The sequence below is a fragment of the Salvelinus sp. IW2-2015 genome, unplaced genomic scaffold (genome assembly GCF_002910315.2).
Source record: "Salvelinus sp. IW2-2015 unplaced genomic scaffold, ASM291031v2 Un_scaffold16283, whole genome shotgun sequence".
NCBI classification, from domain to species: Eukaryota; Metazoa; Chordata; class Actinopteri; order Salmoniformes; family Salmonidae; genus Salvelinus; species Salvelinus sp. IW2-2015.
Genome location: NW_019957521.1, coordinates 142,065 through 162,676, shown reverse-complemented (window position 1 = coordinate 162,676; position 20,612 = coordinate 142,065). Strand labels below are relative to the sequence as shown.

The window sequence follows — 20,612 nt, the reverse complement described above, 5'->3', positions numbered from 1 at the left end:
AGTACAGCTCTTACATATTTTGCTCTCTCTCTCTTTCTGTCTGCTTCTCCCTCTCTCTCTCCCCTCCTGCCCTTTCTCTGTGTGTCTGTCTCATCTCTGTAGATGGGCCAGTGACTGTGGGCATGAGTTTGGACGTTGCCAGCATTGACACCATATCAGAGATCAACATGGTGGGACAACTTCCTGTGTCATTTATGATGCATTGTACATTGTGATAAGGGGTGAAAGTAGATTTAATTTCCTCCCGGTACGGGACATACTATGATTTTTTTTTATGGGTCTAATCATAGAATTAAATATAATCTCTATTAATTCAATTGGATTTTGTAATTTAACTTTTGAAAAGTATTTCCTTTTGTTGTGGCATAACCAGTCATAATGTTGTCATCTGATTGTCAAATAAATCACTTCAAAAGGACTCCTTTACTAGGCCACCCGCGCACATTCATTCATCCACATATTTTCATCCTCCAAACAGTGGTGAATGGAAAGAGACATCTCTAACACAAAACACCAACAAGTCTAATGACTCATTAGGCCAGAATTTGTGATATTAAAATACATATTACAGTCCAGTATATCCAGTATGTCATGCTATGTAATCAGCTGTTAGACTTGAAGATGCACTGTAAGTGCAGTACAAGCGCGCAATGCTGACCTTTGACATTGCTCCGTAGGACTACACGGCCACCATCTTCCTGCGTCAGCGCTGGACAGACGAGCGCCTGGTGTTTGAGGGGAACAAAAGCCTGAGTCTGGACGGCAGGCTTGTGGAGCTGCTCTGGGTACCAGACACCTTCATCGTAGACTCCAAGAAGTCTTTCCTCCATGACATCACTGTGGAGAACAGGCTGATCAGGATCTTCCCCAATGGAACAGTGCTCTACGCCCTGAGGTGAGTCATCTGGAGAAACACACACACACACACACACACACACACACACACACACACACACACACACACACACACACACACACACACACACACACAACACACACACACAACACACACACACACACACAACACACCCCCACCACCACACACACCCACCACCACACACAAAACCACCACAAACACACAACCCCCCAACCACCCACCCAAACCACCACAAAGGAAAAACAAGAGACCCCTTGGACTACACTGAACAAAAAAAAAGAAATGCAACATGCAACAATTTACAGTTCATATAAGGAAATCAGTCAATTGAAATGAATAAACGAGGCCCTAATCTATGGATTTCACATGAGTGGGAATACAGATATGCATCTGTTGGTCACATATACCTTTAAAAAAAAAGGTAGGGGCGTGGATCAGAAAAGCAGTCCYTATCTGGTGTGACCACCGTTTGCCTCATGCAGCGRGACACATCTCCTTSGCCTGTGGCCTGTGGAATGTTGTCCCACTCCTCTTCAATGGATGTGAAAAGTTGGATATTGGCAGGAACTGGAACACGCTGTCGTACACGTCGGTCCAGAGCATCCCAAACATGCTRAATGGGTGACATGTCTGGTGAGTATGCAGGCCATGGAAGAACTGGGACATTTTCAGCTTCCAGGAATTGTGTACAGATCCTTGCGACATGGGGCCGTGCATTATCATGCTGAAACATGAGGTGATGGCAGCAGATTGATGGCACGGCAATCGGTCTCAGGATCTCGTCACGGTATCTTTGTGCATTCAAATTACCATCAATAAAATGCAATAGAGTTGAGWAGTACTTTAAAGTATTTTTACTTAAGTACTTTACACCACTGCCCACCGGCACCATGGGGCACTCTGTTCACAACAATGACATCAGCAAACCAGCAGGTAGCCTAGTGGTTATAGCATTTGGACTAGATGAAATCCCTGAACTGACAAGGTAAAAATCTGTCGTTCTGCCCCTGAACAAGGCAGTTAACCCACTGTTCCTAGGCCGTCATTGTAAATAAGAATTTGTTCTTAACTGACTTGCCTAGTTAAATAGAAAACCGCTCCCCCACATGGCCATCTGCCCGGTACAGTGAGCATTTGCCCACTGAAGTCGGTTATGACGCCGATTTGCAATCAGGTCAAGACTCTAGTGAGGACGACGAGCACACAGATGAGCTTCCCTGAGATGGTTTCTGACAGTTTGTGCAGAAATTCGTCAGTTGTGTAAACCCAGAATTTCATCAGCTGCCGGGTGACTGGTCACAGACGATCCCCCAGGTGAAGAAGCCTGATGTGGAGGTCCTGGGCCGCCGGTGTGGTTACACGTGGTCAGAGGTTGTGAGGCCGGTTGGACGTACTACCAAATTCTCTAAAACGATGTTGGAGGTTGCTTGTGGTAGATAAATTAACATTACATTCTCTGGCAACAGCTCTGGTGGACATTCCTGCAGTCAGCATGCGAATTGCACGCTCCCTCAAAACATGAGACATCTGTTGCGTTGTGCAAAACTGCATATTTTAGAGTGGGCTTTTATTGTCCCCAGCACAAGGTGCACCTGTGTAATGATTATGCTGTTTAATCAGCTTCTTGATATGCCACACCTGTCAGGTGGATGGACTATCTTGGTAAAAGAGAAATGCTCACTAACAGGGATGTCAACAAATCTGTGSATAACATTTTATGCCTTTTTGTGCATATGGAAAACTTTGGGATCGTTTATTTCAGCTCATGAAACATGGGACCAACACGTTYCATGTTGTGTTTATATTTTTATTCAGTGTAGATACTGTAAGTCCCTGCAGGATCACTAAATCAAATATTGCTCAGTGTGCTCAATAAGAATTAGTAATTGGATTATCTAAAGCAGTGATTGAACAGTGCAAAGGGTTTATTTTAGGATTGAGGAGAGGGACACAAACAGCATTAGTGCCTTCAGAGGTACGCCAGAGGGAATACATGGGAAAACACTGAGATGGTTCTGCTTGGGGGAAAGAAACCTCTGTTAACCGTTTTCTCTCATATCTCCAGGATCACCACCACTGTGGCCTGCAACATGGATCTGACCAAATATCCCATGGACAAGCAAACCTGCACTCTGCAACTGGAGAGCTGTAAGATTTCCAATTCACTTCTACATCTAGGCAGCAACGTGGCTGTTTAATAATAATAATCATTAGAATTTATTCAACTCCTATAGTGCTTTTCACGACAGAAAGAATCGCAAAGCGCTTGAAAAGCAAAACTAACAACAATCAAATAAAACAGCTATTATGATAGCGTAGGCCTGGACTGTGAGTTTCAGCTGGAGATGAACATTTTGATTATTTCAAGCCTCCAACAGAGGGAGCAACAGTCAAGAGGGAACCGCATGGCTTGAGCAGAGTGACGAGGTCAACAGGGAAAGATGAGCAAGGCAGGCAGCACGGTTCATCTTCCATTCAAGCCATCTCACCGGCACCTCCCCGCCCCCGCCATCTGACTGCGACTTCTCTGTTGTCGTTGGTCAGGGAGGTGACCAAGAACCCGATGGTCACTCTGACAGAGTTCTAGAGTTCCTCTGTGGAGATGGGAGAACCTTCCAGAAGGACAACCATCTCTGCAGCACTCCACCAATCAGGCCTTTATGGTAGAGTGGCCAGATGGAAGCCACTCCTCAGTAAAATGCACATGACAGCCCTCTTGGAGTTTGCCAAAAGGCACCTAAAGACTCAGACCATGAGAAACAAGATTCTCTGGTCTGATGAAACCAAGATTGAACTAATTGGTCTGAATGTCAAGCTTTACGTCTGGAGGAAACCTGGCACCATCCCTACGGTGAAGGGATGGTGGCAGCATCATGCTGTGGAGATGTTTTTCAGCGGCAGGGACTGGGAGACTAGTCAGTATCGAGGCAAAGATGAATGGAGCAAAGTACAGAGAGATCCCTGATGAAAACCTGCTACAGAGAGCTCAGGACCTCAGACTGGGGCYAAGGTTCACCTTCCAACAGGACAACGACCCTAAGCACACAGCCAAGACAATGCAGGAGTGGCTTTGGGACAAGTCTCTGAATGTCCTTGAGTGGTCCAACCAGAGCTTGAGATGATCTGCAGAGAAGAATGGGAGAAACTCCCCAAATACAGGTGTGCCAAGCTTGTAGAGTCATACACAAGTAGACTCGAGTCTGTAATCGCTGCCAAAGGTGCTTCAACAAAGTACTGAGTAAAGGGTCTGAATACTTATGTAAATGTGATATTTCAGTTTTTTTTTAATACATTTGCTAAAATTTCTAAAAACCTGTTTTTGCTTCGTCAATATGGATTATTGTGTGTAGATTTAATTTAATCCATTTTAGAATAAGGCTGTAACGTAACAAAATGTGGGGGAAAATCAAGGGGTCTGAATACTTTTTGAATGCAGAAGGGAGTTGTGCTTCAAATACAGCAGTTCTGTAACATCATTAATTGAGCCTCTCGTTCTCCTTAATTGCCGGGCTCAACACGTTACTGAAAGAGATGAGCTGTATATTTTAAGCTCTGGACAGTCAATTCAGATCCAGAGTGTTTAGTAGTCACATGTACAGGGTTGCAGGTGTGATCGCAGGGTACAGTGAAAATATTAGCTTCTGAGCTCCAACATGCAGGACTAAGTTAAATAAAATAATGAAAATGGTCATAAAAAACAACTATAGAAATCGAAATAGCACTATATACATCATAACAACTATAGTATTGATTAATAAATAAATGGCCATTAGGGTGGAGGCATAGTAAAGACTTTTGAGGGGCTGTACGAGGGAATGACCATAGGTGGAGKCGCATGACCATTGAGGGCGTGTGGGAACCAAGTAAAATGAAAACAATGAAGCAGGTAGCTGACTAGTGGTGGGTATTCAGCAGCCTGATGGTCTGAGGGTAGAAACTATTGGCCATACTTCCAGTTTTTGCCATGATGCTCCTGTACTGCCTGCGTCTCAGAGATTGAAGGGGCGATGGCTTGAGTGGCTGGTGTACCTGATGGCGTTTCTGCGACACCTGGTGTTGTAGGTGTCCTGTAGAGCAGGCAGTGTGCACCCAATGAGGCYTTCGGCTGCACGTATCACCCTCTGAAGRGCCATGCGGTTTGRSGCTGTGGAGTTGCCGTACCATGCTGTGATGCAGTACGACAGTATGCTCTCGATGGTGCTCCTGTAGAACACTGTGAGGGCCCTCGGGGACAYGCWAAATMTCTTCAGAATCCTGAGGTTGAAGAATCGCTGTCGTGGCTTCTTCACCACGGTGTCAGTGTGGTTAGACCATTTCAGCTTCTCTGAGATGTGTACACGGAGGAATTTGAAGTTATTTACCACAATCAGTCCACAATCAGCTCCTTTGTTTTGCTAACGTTGAGGGAGAGGTTGTTTACCTGGCACCACGCCGTCAGAGTGCCCACCTCCTCCCTGTAGGCRGTCTCGTCGTTGTTGGTAATGAGGCCTACTACTGTTGTGTCGTCAGCAAACTTGATGATGGAGTTGTAACTGTGTGAGGCCARACAGTCGTGGGTATGCAGGGAATACAGGAGGGGATTGTTGGCAGATGCAAACAGATGATCATATTTAGGGATTGAACATAAAACGGGTTTTTGCGATTTCGTTCATGCTGGGGAACCGGTGTTCAAGTTGTGTGGTTGCAATATCAACAGACCCTTATCCCTGGTATGTCTTTGCATGCATCCTTCACGACTAAGTTTAAATTGTGTGCGGCACAATGGACATAGGCTATAATGCACAATGTCTCAGGAGAGACTGTCTGGGTTGGCAATACTCAGTAGCCTATAGAAAACCGTAGGGCCAGCAAACCTAAAACTACAGGCAGTGGTGAAAACATTTGCACACAAACAAAAAGAGGACTTCAGGGGAGTTCCTCAAGTTGGATTTCATTTGATTTAGTTGAATTMACCTTGGATATTGCAGCCCATTTGTGTAGGCTGTCAGCCAGACAAAATAGTGTCTGGATTCATCCCCAAGCCGACTACTTTTTCCTCATTGTTAGGTTATTTGATGTGTCATTTTTTAAAAAGGTTTATAACTAGCAGCTAAATACGTTATATAGCTATAGATGGTACACTGCATAATGAAACAATCCCTGGTAAGCTAGCGTTTTGAGGGTGAACGGACTTTATTATTTGGCATTAATAGACTGGTTTTACGCACGGCAACTTTCTATCCAAGCTGGGAGAGAGCACGAGGACGGCTCKTGTCATGCCGGTTCAGGTAGCCTATACAGGACAGATGTTTATGAGCTGATTAGTATCCTGTTGCATCAAACATGTATTTTACAATCTGCGATGTTTGAATTTCCAACTTGAATTACTGAACAGGTCATTATTGCCACATGCCAACAGTCTAAAAATGGCAGCATTGCAACACCATGTATAGCTTTAGGAAATGTTAGGCTTCACATGAGAAAAGGATTACCAAATAGGCCAACCAATAAACATGCATCCATTAGCTAAAGCAAAGCTATACACTGAGTATACAAAACAAATGAAGAACTGCTCTTTCCGTGATACCTTATTGATGTCACTTCAATCAGTGTAGATGAAGAGGAGGAGACAGGTTAAAGAAAGKTTTTTAAGCCTTGAGACAATTGAGGCATGGACTGTGTGTGTGCCATTCAGAGGGTGAATGAGCAAGATKAAYTATAGAATTGRCTTGGAACGYGGTATGGTAGTAGGTGCCAAGCGCACCTGTTTATGTCAATAACMATTCATCGATTCATTAGGCATGCAGCCACATAGACATGACTAKATTTCAGCACCATGGACAGCGATCYGRTTGTGTGTGGCTGTCTGGCTAACACATTCTGTGTTACATAACTGTGTTACGCCAGTGCAAGTCGTGCTAAGCTATAGCTATAGCTATATCACATGCCAACAACGAACTCAGTCAGAGGGAGCTACTGTTCCACTGATCCCACTCAATACATGTAGAGGTTAACTCAAGTCAAGTAAATTGTTTTCCTCTTTACATTACTGCCAGGCYAAATATATTCTGTGCATCCCAGACTCCCAGAGCCTTGCTTCAGCAGCACACTGAAAAGCGCCAGACTGTGAGCTTTCATTATTTTTKATGTGCTGCCAAAAATGGAACATCGCTCCCCGCTCCTCTTCACTCCCCAGGCTGCACTCCACTTCCAACAGGGAAGTTTAAAGACAAAAGATTACACTGTTTAGATAGAGATGAAGGTGACAACTGTAGTGGCTACTGACAGCAGAAAAGGCCTGGAGTCAGAAGATGTTCCCAGCCATGTTTGATTGTTGCTTAATGACGAGACCACACTCACCACAGGGGAGGATGCTGTATGGATTTGGTTTTGAAGACTTTAAAAAAGTCTCTATGCAGCCATTTTAAAGATGCCCCCATCTCATTGTCTCAGTGAGTAGGATATTTTAAGAGGCAAAAGCTTTCACTTCACCAGGCTGCAGGGTAGTGCACTTTTCAGGCTTCAGAGCACTTCAAGATCCTTATGTCCTAATGTAACCGTTCACGCTCTGCTGCATAGGACTGCGGCGCCGGCGCATGCTTCAAACCCTTATTTGCACATTGCCCTGACCCGGCAGTCATGAAAATAACGAGTTCAGTCGGTAAAAGGGGCAAACGTAACAGCACTGAGGAAGTTACAACAAGAGATCCTGAGCCTCAGCAGCTTCAAAGTCTCTGTTGCTTTTCGTCAGTGTGCTCTGCATACTACGTTAAACACACTTTCCTCAATAATGTATGCTTTTCATACATGTCAGGGGAGATGATGAGATYGCAGTGTAAGAGCCATGAGATCATGGGAGATCATTCTCATTTGGGCAAAAGACCGTCCTCAGTCCTCTCTCCTCAGTCCTCTCTCCCCCCGACTCGCAAACCGATAAGGGGTCGAGGACTGTGTCAATTCGTTAGTAGGCAAACGGAAGAATGTCCTCCCCGTCCCGATAGCCATCCTACCGTGGAAGAGTTTTGAAATCTGCCACACACCCTTCAATCAGCTTTTGTTTTGCCAGAGGAGAAAAACATGCACACGTTTAAAAACAATATGGTCCTTATTGTTTTAGCAATAAATGTCTTGCACTACTAACTTCATTTGTTTTGAGCACTTTACACATTTACTTTGGGATCCACCTCTGTAAACGTCATTTGCCTAATGATGRGCAAGTGTAGGAGGATTTTCAAGCAAGCGCATTTCCGTGTTCACTCTCTTCGCCGATGCTCCACGGTTAACTTTGACCTTTTTCATGAGGAGGCGAGAGAGAACTGAAGAGAGAAGATGCAGGWCGTGAGCAAAGCTAATTGATAAAAGGCCAATCAATGAGTGTTTGATCTAATGAAGCAACAGGAAATGGGGATCCTCTGTGTCCCAGTATAATGGAGATTTCTCCTCCTCCAGTCAGTCGCCTCGTAGGGCTTCTTATGCTACYTCGTCCTCTGCAGGTCAATTACTGAACTACGTCTCATAATGAATTTCCAAAGGCATGATCTACGTGAGGTTAGAAAACTGTTTCCGAGCAGACCTGGGTTCAAATACTATTTGAAATCTTTCAAATTCTTTGAGCATTTGCTTTACCCCGCCAGATGTGCCAGGTGGTTTCAGTCAGTTTCGAGAGCTGTACCCAGATTATCAGGAAGAAAAACTGTCAGTACTTTATAGCTTATACAGTAAGTAGCTTGCTCACTTTATAGCTTATACAGTAAGCAGCTTGCTCATAAGTTTAGTATACGTTGTTATAAATACAGTGTCAATATGAGGTCTTCTAAATCAAATGTAAACTGGTCTGTAGGACTATGTAAGGTACTGACAAATATAAGACCTGAAATATGGATGAATCAACTGCTGTTGTGTTAGGCAGGAAGGAAACTGTTAAAGCAGCGCTGTCCTCATTGCCGTTGTTTCCTTCTTACCCTCTTTTTTTCCCTTCTCTCTCCCTCTCTTGAAGTAAGGCTGCATTTGCATTAGCATTTCCTATTCACTCCTGCTGGATGTCACAGTGCTTCACAATGAGCAACGGAGGGCTGTTGCTACTGTATGCTACTATTATTTAATAAAACGTTTACATTTTAAAGTTTGCCTGTGGCTGTCACACACGTACAGCTCAGTAGCCAGCTAACCTTTATTCATTGTTTTATGGATGACCGTTTGTGTTTCTATTAGATGTATAGTAAGTAGTACATGTGTGATGAAGTGTTACTGCAAAACATGTAGTCGCTTAGTGTAATAGACCCCCATTAACTATCTCTCTCTCAATATATATATATTTACAGGGGGCTACAACACCAATGATGTGATGTTCTACTGGACCAGAGGGAACGAGTCGGTCAGTGGTTTGGACACGCTGCGTCTGGCCCAGTACACAGTAGAGGACCACTACACCTCTGCGTCTGAGGCCATCTATGAAACAGGTTCGACTTTCAACTCCTACTGTACCTCTAACATTATCCTTTCACAAATATTTTGGGCAACTGTTTAAATTTGGTCTCTTGTGACAGTTGTTAGCCATGTTCATCTTTTAAAGGGAAGGTTACAAAATGACACATTTAGTGTCCTCACCCTGTAAGCAGTCTATGGGCAAGGTATGACAGTAATCCATGCTTTGGTTTCATTTCCCTGACAGTGTTTCCATTTGCAAACGTTTTAGCATTTGTGGCACAAATCCCATTCAAGTCATGGTACCGATATTGCAATTTTTCGCGCATCATCCAAATCATACGAAAGTATCAGAAATGTATTGTGAAGTTCAACAAAGTCACTTATAGATGATTTGAACATGATGCGCAAAAAAATGCTAACATCTGTACCTACCTTGTCCATAGACTTCATACAGGGTAAGAAAACCAATATGTAATTTTGTAAATTGGGTGAACTATCCCTTTAAATTGATAGTTGGTAGTAAAGGAACCCTTGGGTTCTATTAGCACACTCATTCTAATGTCTCTCTGCTGTCTCTCTCTCTCTCACAGGCCACTACCCCAAGCTGATCTTCCACTTTGAGCTGAAGAGAAGCATCCTGTACTTCATCCTGGAGACGTATGTTCCCTCTAGCCTGCTAGTGGTCCTGTCCTGGGTGTCCTTCTGGATCAGCCAGTCTTCCGTCCCCGCAAGGGTCTGCATCGGTAAACCACTGTTCCTTAAACCAGGAAGCACACCCACCAATCAAATCCATGCTTTTACCACCCTATCACACTCTCCTCCATGCAAAGCTGCTGATCAGAAGCTATTTGGCTGTCTGAAAACGTGTAGAATGCTGGCGGTTAGGGAAAGCAGGATGTTCCACAAGTATATCACACTCCTGTTAGCCTACCTTTATATTACTGTAGTATAGAGTACACATCTAGCCTGGTGTATTAAGGCCAGGTAACTCAACTCAAGCTGAATCCTATTGGTAGTTCATCATTAAACTCTATAGTTTTGTTGTTGTTTGTGAATTGAAAGAAAAACTGGCGATCTTGACGCTTTCAAATATTGAATGACTCATCCAACCATTGTGCCGTGGTTTGTGACAGGAGTGACCACGGTTCTGACCATGACCACATTGATGATGGGTGCCAGGACGTCCCTGCCCAATGCCAACTGTTTCATCAAGGCCATCGATGTGTACCTGGGCATCTGCTTCAGCTTCATCTTCGGAGCCCTGATCGAGTACGCCGTGGCCCACTTCTGCACCCTCAACCACCCCGACGCCAACATTGTCATGGTGAGGCCTTCAGCGTTGTTATCAACAGTGGCGCGGTTATCATTGCCACGTTCGTCATCATCGTTATTGTCGCTGTAATCATCATTAGCATCGTCATTGCCGTCATTTTTATGATCTTGATCATCATCATCAGCATCATTGTTATCATCATCGTCGTTGTCGTCATCCCCATCATTATCAGAATCGCCATCAACTTTGTAATTTCTTGTCTTCTGCGATGTCGCATACACTATTAATGTAAGTATCTCGTCCTTTTTTCCCATTTCAGTCAATAGCATCAGTTGTTTGGTGCTTTAATATGTGTACTCTTCACACATCTCACTGTGCCCCTCTCTCTCCCCCTGCCTCTCCTCCAGTACGGTCACCAGATGGGAGGCTTTGACGAGGAGATGAACGGCATGGTCACTACCATCGCCGCTGAAAACAGTAGGGCCAAGAGGCGTAAGGAGAAAGCTGCTGCAGTCTCAGCGCCCATTGCAGAGCTGGAACTGGGCCCCTCCAGCCCCACTGGCAGCGAGCCCAAGCCCGAGGCTCCTGAGGAGCCTCCCAATCGCTGCCTCACTGTCCTGGTCCTCCTCCGCAAGTTCCTGCGCAGAGCTGCAAACTGTTTCCATGTGGAGAATCCCCACTTAATAGACAACTACTCCAGGATGACCTTCCCCCTCTCCTTTGTATTCATCAACCTCCTCTACTGGACATACTACCTGTACTTGTAACACACAGGAGTGTGTGTTTCGGTATGTGCATGTGCGTGTGTGTGTGGGTGTCTGAATCCGTGTGTTTCTGTTTGTAAGTGGGATTCATTCATACTGTATGTGTTTTTTTTCTCAAACAATGCACATGTTTACATTTACAGTCATGAGTGAGGCATAGTGTACAGTAGACCACCAACTACAGTACAACATCCTGAGGAGAATTACATGTCCATGCCACGTTTATTATATCTGATTCAGCTCATTACTGCTCTCATAACTGATGAATTTCCAGTAAGTTCTGTCCATGATGGCCTGCTGACAGATGACCTATGGCTGGTGTGGAGCAGAGGAGTGAGTGGCTGGATGCTCTGTATAATATTTATGAATGAGCTCCTCACTGCGAAGGGAAGCATCCAGAGTACCTCTGCGTTAGGCTGGGTCCACACTTAAGCTCCGAATGGCAATATATTTATATATATATATATCTCTCTCTCTCTCTCTCTCTCATTTTATTTCTATAAGAAATCCAGTGGCCTTGGTTCCCTCCACCACATTATGGAAATAGACTCTCAATGAGCCATAAACTGTTTTATATAATTTGTCATCATAGGGCAACAACTGCCAGCACCTTAACTGGACAGGAACAATGCAATAGAATGGTAGGAATATACAGCACCTAGTGGAGTAACAGTGATATATGCAGTATTTTTTCCATTGGAGCTGGTAGATAGTATTTTGTGAGCTTTGTGATCCACGCCATCTTAATGGTGAAGCTAGTACCTTGTAGTCGATGTTTTAGGACACTGACATTTTGAACAGAGGTGAAACCGCTACTGTAACAGGATGTCATCATCAATCACCTGTTCATCATCCAGATAAGGGTTGAACTAACATCCCTCCTTGTCCTCTGTTGTGTGAGTGTTGTGTATGATGACGAATGTCATATATTCCCAATCATATTTTCACATATCAGTAATAACAAAGGACCAAAGATTTCAATTTACGTTGTAATCTTTCCATGGTTCCCTTTAGACTTTGTTCCATTCCGTATAACTACTAATACAGTACATTTTGAAATGTTGAATTATTAGTTCCCATTGAGGTGTAAAAAATCTTTCAATTAAAGTAATAGCATGCTATATCAGCATGCAAAAGGAAAACTGCAACATTTCATAGCCCTGTGCAGACAGAAACAGTCTCACACTCAATGCATGTTTGTTTATTACTTCCTTGAATATCTTAAATATTAAATTCATTTTTCTGTTACAGTGCTTTCACCCATATCCGTAAAGCCATTGACAAGCAGGTTGTCCATAGCACAAAATAACATATGACTTGTTCATGACTATGAAATACTAATTCATTCTCTTAATTAATGTACATAATGGAAGTCTATAGGTCATTATCAATAAAACGTCACAATAAGGTGCAGAGCCTTCAATTTGGCTGCTGGGGGGGCAAGGAGACCCCCAGCTCCGCTAAACCATTGACATCTACGTGCCATTTTCAAGATATTATTAAATCAATGTTATAACTATTTGGTTTTAATAGCATCTCTTCAAATAAAATAAAATCACATTTTATTGGTCACATACACATATTTAGCAGATGTTATTGCGGGTGTAGTGAAACGCTTGTGTTCCTAGCTCCAACAGTGCAGTAGTATCTAACAATTCACGACAAAAAGAGCATTGAAAAGAATAGTCAGAACTTCATGTTTCCGATTATTCCACATTTAGCTCGATCATCAGTTACACAGCCAATAACCGCATGCTTTTCATGATCAGTAAACATCAATTGATCATGTGATTTTAGATACGCGAGGGTAGCTTATCCATTAGGCATGTAGCTAGCTAGCTAAGCAAACAATGTATTATTAGCTTGCTTTGTCAGAAATAAGGCTTTTGGAAAGAGCTTGACATCGGCAAGTTCTCTTCCTGTCTATTTCCAATCTTCTMTCACCAACTGTAATGAACACGATGGGAGACAGAGAGCTGGTTTCAAGCGCAGGGCGCAGCGGGTGTTCATTTGTAAAGGACCACAGGAGGGGGCAGGTAGATGGGTCCAGGGGCAGGCAGAAGGTCATACACAGGGGGTCAAAAAAAGGCAACAGTACAGGCAGGGAAAAGGCTAGTAACGTCACCCGGGAGATCAGGCAATAGGTTGATAACAGGAAATCCGATAGGCTAAAGTACCAGCAGGGATTAGGCAAAAGGTGTCTTTAGTGAGTCAGGCCAAAACTATCATACACAGGAGGATTATTTACAGAATAAAACTGAGTTCTGAATAGAAGTGTGTCACAAAACAAACAATACCTCACAATGATGGGGTGCAAAAAACTGAACTAAATAGTGTGTGATAATGACATACAGGTGTGTGAACAGGTGATCAGAATTCAGGTGATTGGGATCTGGAGAGTGAGCTGCGTTCAGGGGATCTATGTGTTTGAGAGTGTGAGCTGGAAAGTGGTCTGTAAAGTGAGCTGCGTTCAAGGGAGCTACATGTTTGAGAGTGTGAGTTGGAAGCAGACGTTACACCACCACTATACTGTAGATGGCAAGCAAATCAAACAATATTTTGATATAGCCATCTAGTTTATTCCCTAAAAGTTAGCTTGTTAACTAGCCATATTGACGTGATCTGTTATTAGCTAGCTAGTCAATTTGATGTGGTCTATCAATCAATGTAGCCTATCATGTCTGTCGTGGTAAAGCACTCTTAAAAACAAGGTTGAAAAGGGGATGTTAGGTAACTTCGCGAGGTAGGCCTATATTGGTCTACTTACCGTTATGTTTAGCCACCTGGAAGACTTTTCTACCAGTAGCTTGCAAAGTAAACATTATCAGCTGAAAGTACATGGGCAAATGTGACCTTCTGCTGTTTGACAGGCAGAGCCCACAAAGGATGGGAAATTAACCTAAACCACTCATATTTGTCAGGTATAGTTCACTTTTATGTTATATCACTCAAATATCCAAGTAAGAGGGGCCAATATTGAGAGAGGTGAGGGTAGCCTCACAATATATCTGAAATTATTTTATTTCACCTTTATTTAACCAGGTAGGCTAGTTGAGAACAAGTTCTCATTTACAACTGCGACCTGGCCAAGATAAAGCAAAGCAGTGCGACACAAACAACAACACAGAGTTACACATGGAATAACAAACATACAGTCAATAATACAATAGAAAAAGTATATATACAGTGTGTGCAAATGAGGTAAGATAAGGCAGGTAAGGCAATGAATAGGCCATAGTGGCTAAATAATTATAATATAGCAATTAAACACTGGAGTGATAAATGTGCAGAAGATGAGTGTGCAAGTAGAGATACTGGGGTGCAAAGGAGCAAAATAAATAACAGTATGGGGATGAGGTAGTTGAATGGGCTATTTACAGATGGGCTATGTACAGGTGCAGTGATCTGTGAGCTGCTCTGACAGCTGGTACTTAAAGCTAGTGAGGGAGATATGAGTCTTCAGCTTCAGTGATTTTTGCAGTTCGTTTCAGTCATTGGCAGCAGAGAACTGGAAGGAAAGGAGGCCGAAGGAGGAATTGGCTTTGGGGGTGACCAGTGAAATATACCTGCTGAAGCGCGTGCTACGGGTGGGTGCTGCTATGGTGACCAGTGAGCTGAGATAAGGTGGGGCTTTACCTAGCAAAGACTTATAGATGACCTGGAGCCAGTGGGTTTGGCGACGAATATGAAGCGAGGGCCAGCCAACGAGAGCATACAGGTCGCAGTGGTGGGTGGTATATGGGGCGTTCGTGACAAAACGGATGGCGCTGTGATAGACTACATCCAATTTGCTGACTAGAGTGTTGGAGGCTATTTTGTAAATGACATCGCCGAAGTCAAGGATCGGTAGGATAGTCAGTTTTACGAGGGTATTTTTGGCAGCATGAGTGAAGGATTGGAGATGCTTAATGTGAGTCTGGAAGGAGAGATTACAGTCTAACCAGACACCTAGGTATTTGTAATTGTCCACATATTCTAAGACAGAACTGTCCAGAGTAGTGATGGACGGGCGGGCAGGTGTGGGCAGCGATTGGTTGAAGAGCATGCATTTAGTTTTACTTGCATTTAAGAGCAGTTGGAGGCCACGGAAGGAGAGTTGTATGGCATTGAAGCTTGTCTGGAGGATAGTTAACACAGTGTCAAAAGAAGGGCCAGAAGTATACAGAATGGTGTCGTCTGCGTAGAGGTGGATCAGAGAATCACCAGTAGCAAGAGCGACATCATTGATGTATACAGAGAAAAGAGTCGGCCCGAGAGTTGAACCCTGTGGCACCCCCAGAGAGACTGTCAGAGGTCCGGACAACAGGCCCTCCAATTTGACACACTGAACTCTGTCTGAGAAGTAGTTGGTGAACCAGGGGAGGCAGTCATTTGAGAAACCAAGGCTGTTGAGTCTCCCGATAAGAATGTGGTTATTGACAGAGTCGAAAGCTTTGGCCAGGTCGATGAAGACAGCTGCACAGTATTGTCTTTTATCGATGGCGGTTATGATATCGTTTAGGACCTTGAGCATGGCTGAGGTACACCCATGACCAGCTCTGAAACCAGATTGATTAGTGGAGAAGGTACGGTGGGATTCGAAATGGTCAGTGATCTGTTTGTTAACTTAGAAAGGCATGGTAGGATAGATATAGGTTTGTAGCAGTTTGGGTCTAGAGTGTCTCCCCCTTTGAAGAGGGGGATGACCGCAGCAGCTTTCCAATCTTTGGGGATCTCAGACGATACAAAAGAGAGAAACAGGCTAGTAAAAGGGGTTGAAACAATTTTGACGGATAATTTTAGAAAGAGAGGGTCCAGATTGTCTAGCCCGGCTGATTTGTAGGGGTCCAGATTTTGCAGCTTTCAGAAAATCAGCTACCTGGATTTGGGTGAAGGAGAAATGGGGGAGGCTTGGGCAAGTTATTCTGCCACTTTGTCTTCTTATTGTCTCGGGCTTAGGCTTATATATCACAGTGTCAAGGCACATAAACTAACAGGTTATAGAGCAAATAACGCAATTATCACAACACATAGGTTGTAATATGTTTTTTTTTCTGGCTTGGCGTCCCCGGTGATTTTACCCAAACACCGCTACTGATAGTTAACATTTATTTAACAACCCCTTGAAAACGACACACAGTTGTCAATGGTTTTAGTGGAGCTGGGAGTCTCCCTGCCCCCCAGCAGGCAAATCAAACGCTCTGCACCTTATTGTGATGTTGTATTGGTAACGACCAATATTTGCAATAATTCACCATAATGCAACATTAACTTACAAAACTTTTTGTTTTAGTCTCATTTTCGCCAAAAGGGTTTTCATATCGATTTTTCTTGTGTCTCTTTTTCTGAAATGCATTCCAATACATTTGCTCTGCTAATCATGGTCTTGCTTCAGTGAATTAAACTCCTTTTATAAATTATTATATACCCATAGTAATGAGCTACTGATGAGAATAGAAAAATATATATTAATTGTATGCTTTCTGTTTTTTTTTCTCACGATTAGCAACGTTAACTTTATTTTTCTTTATGTTTCTTTGCTTGGGGTTTCATTAGGTTGTTTGCTAGACTATGGAAGATGTGTATTGATAGTCATGCAATACAAAATGAGGCTATCTAAAAAATATATTATAGACAACTGCCCTCAATTATACCATCACTGGGGACCAAACTTGGGTGTTACGTATATTGAACTTACTACAGTTTAGATACAAAATGATATTCTATGGTGCAAGAGCACCTTTATAAAACCAGTTTGATCTTCTCTTATAAACTGGTCTATGGTAAAGAAGAAATAAGTGCACCAGGAACTGTGCACTAAGCTAATATACGTAGATCAGTGCCAAATCCTGACAGTCAGGTTACAGTCTGTTACATGGTCATCGTGTTGGGTCACCTGATATTCCCTTAGCTACTGTAGCCAGAGACAAAATTGAGCCAAAGATTCCACTAAATCAAACCACTAAGGAAATATTCCATTTGTTTCTCGAGAATCCCACAAATTCCCATTCCCAATTCCCCTTTACGTGTGGATTCACATGAAATGTGTTTGCTATGATGTTGTCATGCTCTCCATCATCAAGCCCCTCTTTTTGGACTAAATGTGACTCCTCTCCCAGGACTTAACTACTACTATTGGATATATAACCGCAATGGCAGGACACATGATACACAGGACACAAGTCCAGGTACTGCAAGCCCAAGCAGAGGCAACCAACCTGACCAATGATGGTGTACTATACTACACTCCCTCCCCTACCCACTTGCTTCTGACAGACTGATTGGCCAATGCTGGAACAACCTATTTTCCTTAAATGTTTGGGACATTGTCAGGCAACGCAAAGTTCTTGGGACATCTTCCTGTAAAATGTGTTTATACTGTAACATTTGAATATAGGCATTTTATTTGCTGAAATTGTTGTAAATAGGTACTTATACAGCATGTTTATTTGATGTTTCAATATTGATTAGGGTAATAAAATATACTGGCTAAAATCTTGCAGTTTATGAAAATCTTTTTGGGCGCTACTGTATTGGGATTGTTTTGCGGTAGCTAATGAGTGTTCTTTAGCCCATGGGTAAACAGAAGTAAACTTTCAGAAGCAGAGAAGGTTTTTCCTTTCAGTCTCAGTCAGAGATGTTTGGGCAGACTTGTGCCCTCTTTAGCTCTGAGAACTTAGGCAGTCCTATCCGGGCTCCAGCCCTGACTGGTTTCGACTCAGCAGGATCGTGAGACTTTGGGAAATCTGAGACCGCTGTATAAGTCATGTTAGACCACCAGAATACAAGGCAGGAGTCAGTTGAGCTATTTTTCAAAAATCAACACTAAAGTATGAATACAATTCAGAAAAAAAACACAACACAAAAAACTATAAGGGTGCCTAATCAAATGCTATAGGAATCATTGCAGCATTATCACAGTTTGTACCACTCACATCTATGCGAGTTGAAAGGTTAAATCACAGATTGAATGCAATATTTCTCAGTTCATCCTTAGATCATAGCTAGATTTGCCTGATGCAATATGCGTTGTATCTCTGCCTCTGCTCCAACAGAATTCGAACACAAAGTAATGTGGAATTTATGCCAGCTGACAGCACTGTTTGTGACAGCTGGTAGCACTGCAGATGAACAGATATACTCGTTATCTATGTAATAACTATTGAAGACAGTCAAATATCACATGTCTATATTCAGAAGTTAGAATGAGGGTTTGTGAAGCCTTTACATTGAGCTTATCACACTATCACACTATCACATAAGAACAAATGAGTACCATACTTTTAGAGGCATGTTTCACACTGTCCAAACAATTGCAAAGGCTGTCGGAGTCAAGGGCATATTAACACAGTCAGAAAAAATACAACAGTTTTACAGAGGAGAAGCATGAGTCTGAGAAACGGTGTGCCGTCCAATTATCTTCTTCACAGTCCATGGGGTAACAATACTGGCTTAATCAAATGTACAATGCCCATGAGTTCTGGGCTATGAATAGTGAAATTCTAGCAGCACGAATAAATGTCTATTGTGGTTATTGAGGGAAGGTAACTTTGTTAGGCATGTTTTGAATAGATTTTTGGTTTGTGTGTGTGTGTGTCTGTGTGTGTTCACGCACAATAATGCAAATAACATTTTGGCATACATTTCTATTGTGAATGTCATTTTTTATGTAAACGAATGCCCTGCGCCTTGAAGGGTATTTATTGACAAGCCAGACTGTAACGGCTGTCATCCTCTTCTTCCTCTGAAGAGGTGTAGCAAGGATCGGACCAATARGCAGCGTGGTAGGTGTCCATGTTTTAATAMGGAAAACTGAACATGAACACAAATACAAAAAACAATAAACGTGAACAAACCGAAACAGTCCCGTGTGGCACAAACACTGACACAGGAAACAATCACCCACCAAATACCCAAAGAACARGGCTGCCTAAATATGGTTCCCAATCAGAGCCAACGATAAACACCTGCCTCTAATTGAGAACCAATATATGCAACCATAGACTTACATAAACACATATAATGAACACAACCTCATAAATCTACAAAAACCCCTAGACAGTACAAACACCCTAGACGAGACAAAAACATACAAACCACCCTCGTCACACCCTGACCTAACCAAAATAATAAAGAGAACAAAGATAACTAAGGCCAGGGCGTGACACAGACAGTCAATCTCTGCTTCCGTATACTGGCCAATCACCTCACAAATGTTTTGATTTTTTATTGTCACATACACTGGATAATGTGTTGATTTACAGCGTCAGCGATAGTAGTATGTTGCCCCTGGGGTAAGTGCCTTGCTAAAAAAAATCTGAAATAAAACGAACACCCTTCCCTTTCGTGAACTAACAATCGCACTTTACTTTTTCCTACTAGCACTGACTGATAGCTAGCTACTTTAGGAAGGAAAAATGTACTTACTATGACTTAGTCTTGTATACAGGAAAATCAGTGGCAGAACTTAAGCTTGTGTCTGAGGTCGTAAGGTCATAAGGTCATAAGCTGCTGTTTAGCTGTAATCAGCAAATTTCCGACTAACCTTTACTTGGAAATACTTCCTTTCTTCAGACCCAGCGCCAGAACGAATCGGTTGGACGAGCATTGGATTTCCATGGGGGGGGCTCGTGTTTTTTCCAGGGAGGTGCCGACAACCTCCTTTACTGAGATAAAAAATCAAATGTATACAACGGGTAGGAATGGAAATCCCATTGTTATAGAGCCTTTTAAGACCGCAGTAAAATGCACAGCATACATACCCCATGGTCACGTTCCATGCGTTGATATGGCCTACTGGCAATCAGAAGCCTCCCACCAAAGGTCCGTAGCCATCTTCTCAAATAGCATAGAGTCAAAAAGAAATACACCAGTTGGTCCCTTACGGCAGAGGATATCCCTGCCCATGCCTGTGCTGTGGACATCCTCGCCCTATTAAGTTTTGCTGTTGTGTGCATTACAAATGAACAGAATTCCAGAAAACATTCATCAAGTACATTTCCAGAGCCAGCCCCCGGATTCCACCATAATTGCAAAATGTTTTATTTACCGCTGTAAATCCAGCGAGTAGAATCCTACATTGAATAATTGTCAACGATAAAGATGAGTCATCATTCAGCAGATGTACCCTCATCAAGCTAGACAGCACCAAGCATATGGTCACTCCAGAATGTGAGAATCCCAGAACATATGCATAAGAGTACCAAGCACCAGTACCAGTGCAGAACAGCACCGAGCATATCTCACTACAGAACATATGCATGACAGTACCTACAGCATTTGTACAGAGTGTGCCGTTTGGATTTAGAGTTAG

General features: G+C 42.9%; 1 protein-coding gene across 1 annotated transcript in view; it reads left to right on the top strand.

Annotated features, from left to right (window-relative positions):
• LOC112080353 (gamma-aminobutyric acid receptor subunit pi-like) overlaps positions 1–18,406 on the top strand; it is a 96,188-nt gene extending 77,782 nt beyond the window's left edge. Inside the window, exons 4-10 of the mRNA XM_024146083.2 lie at positions 103–170; positions 678–895; positions 2,943–3,025; positions 9,178–9,315; positions 9,874–10,026; positions 10,417–10,607; positions 10,964–18,406. Of these exons, the coding sequence (XP_024001851.2) occupies positions 103–170; positions 678–895; positions 2,943–3,025; positions 9,178–9,315; positions 9,874–10,026; positions 10,417–10,607; positions 10,964–11,323 (1,211 nt within the window). The 3' untranslated portion in view covers positions 11,324–18,406. The remainder of the gene's footprint in view (positions 1–102; positions 171–677; positions 896–2,942; positions 3,026–9,177; positions 9,316–9,873; positions 10,027–10,416; positions 10,608–10,963) is intronic.
• Positions 18,407–20,612: the final 2,206 nt, after the last annotated feature.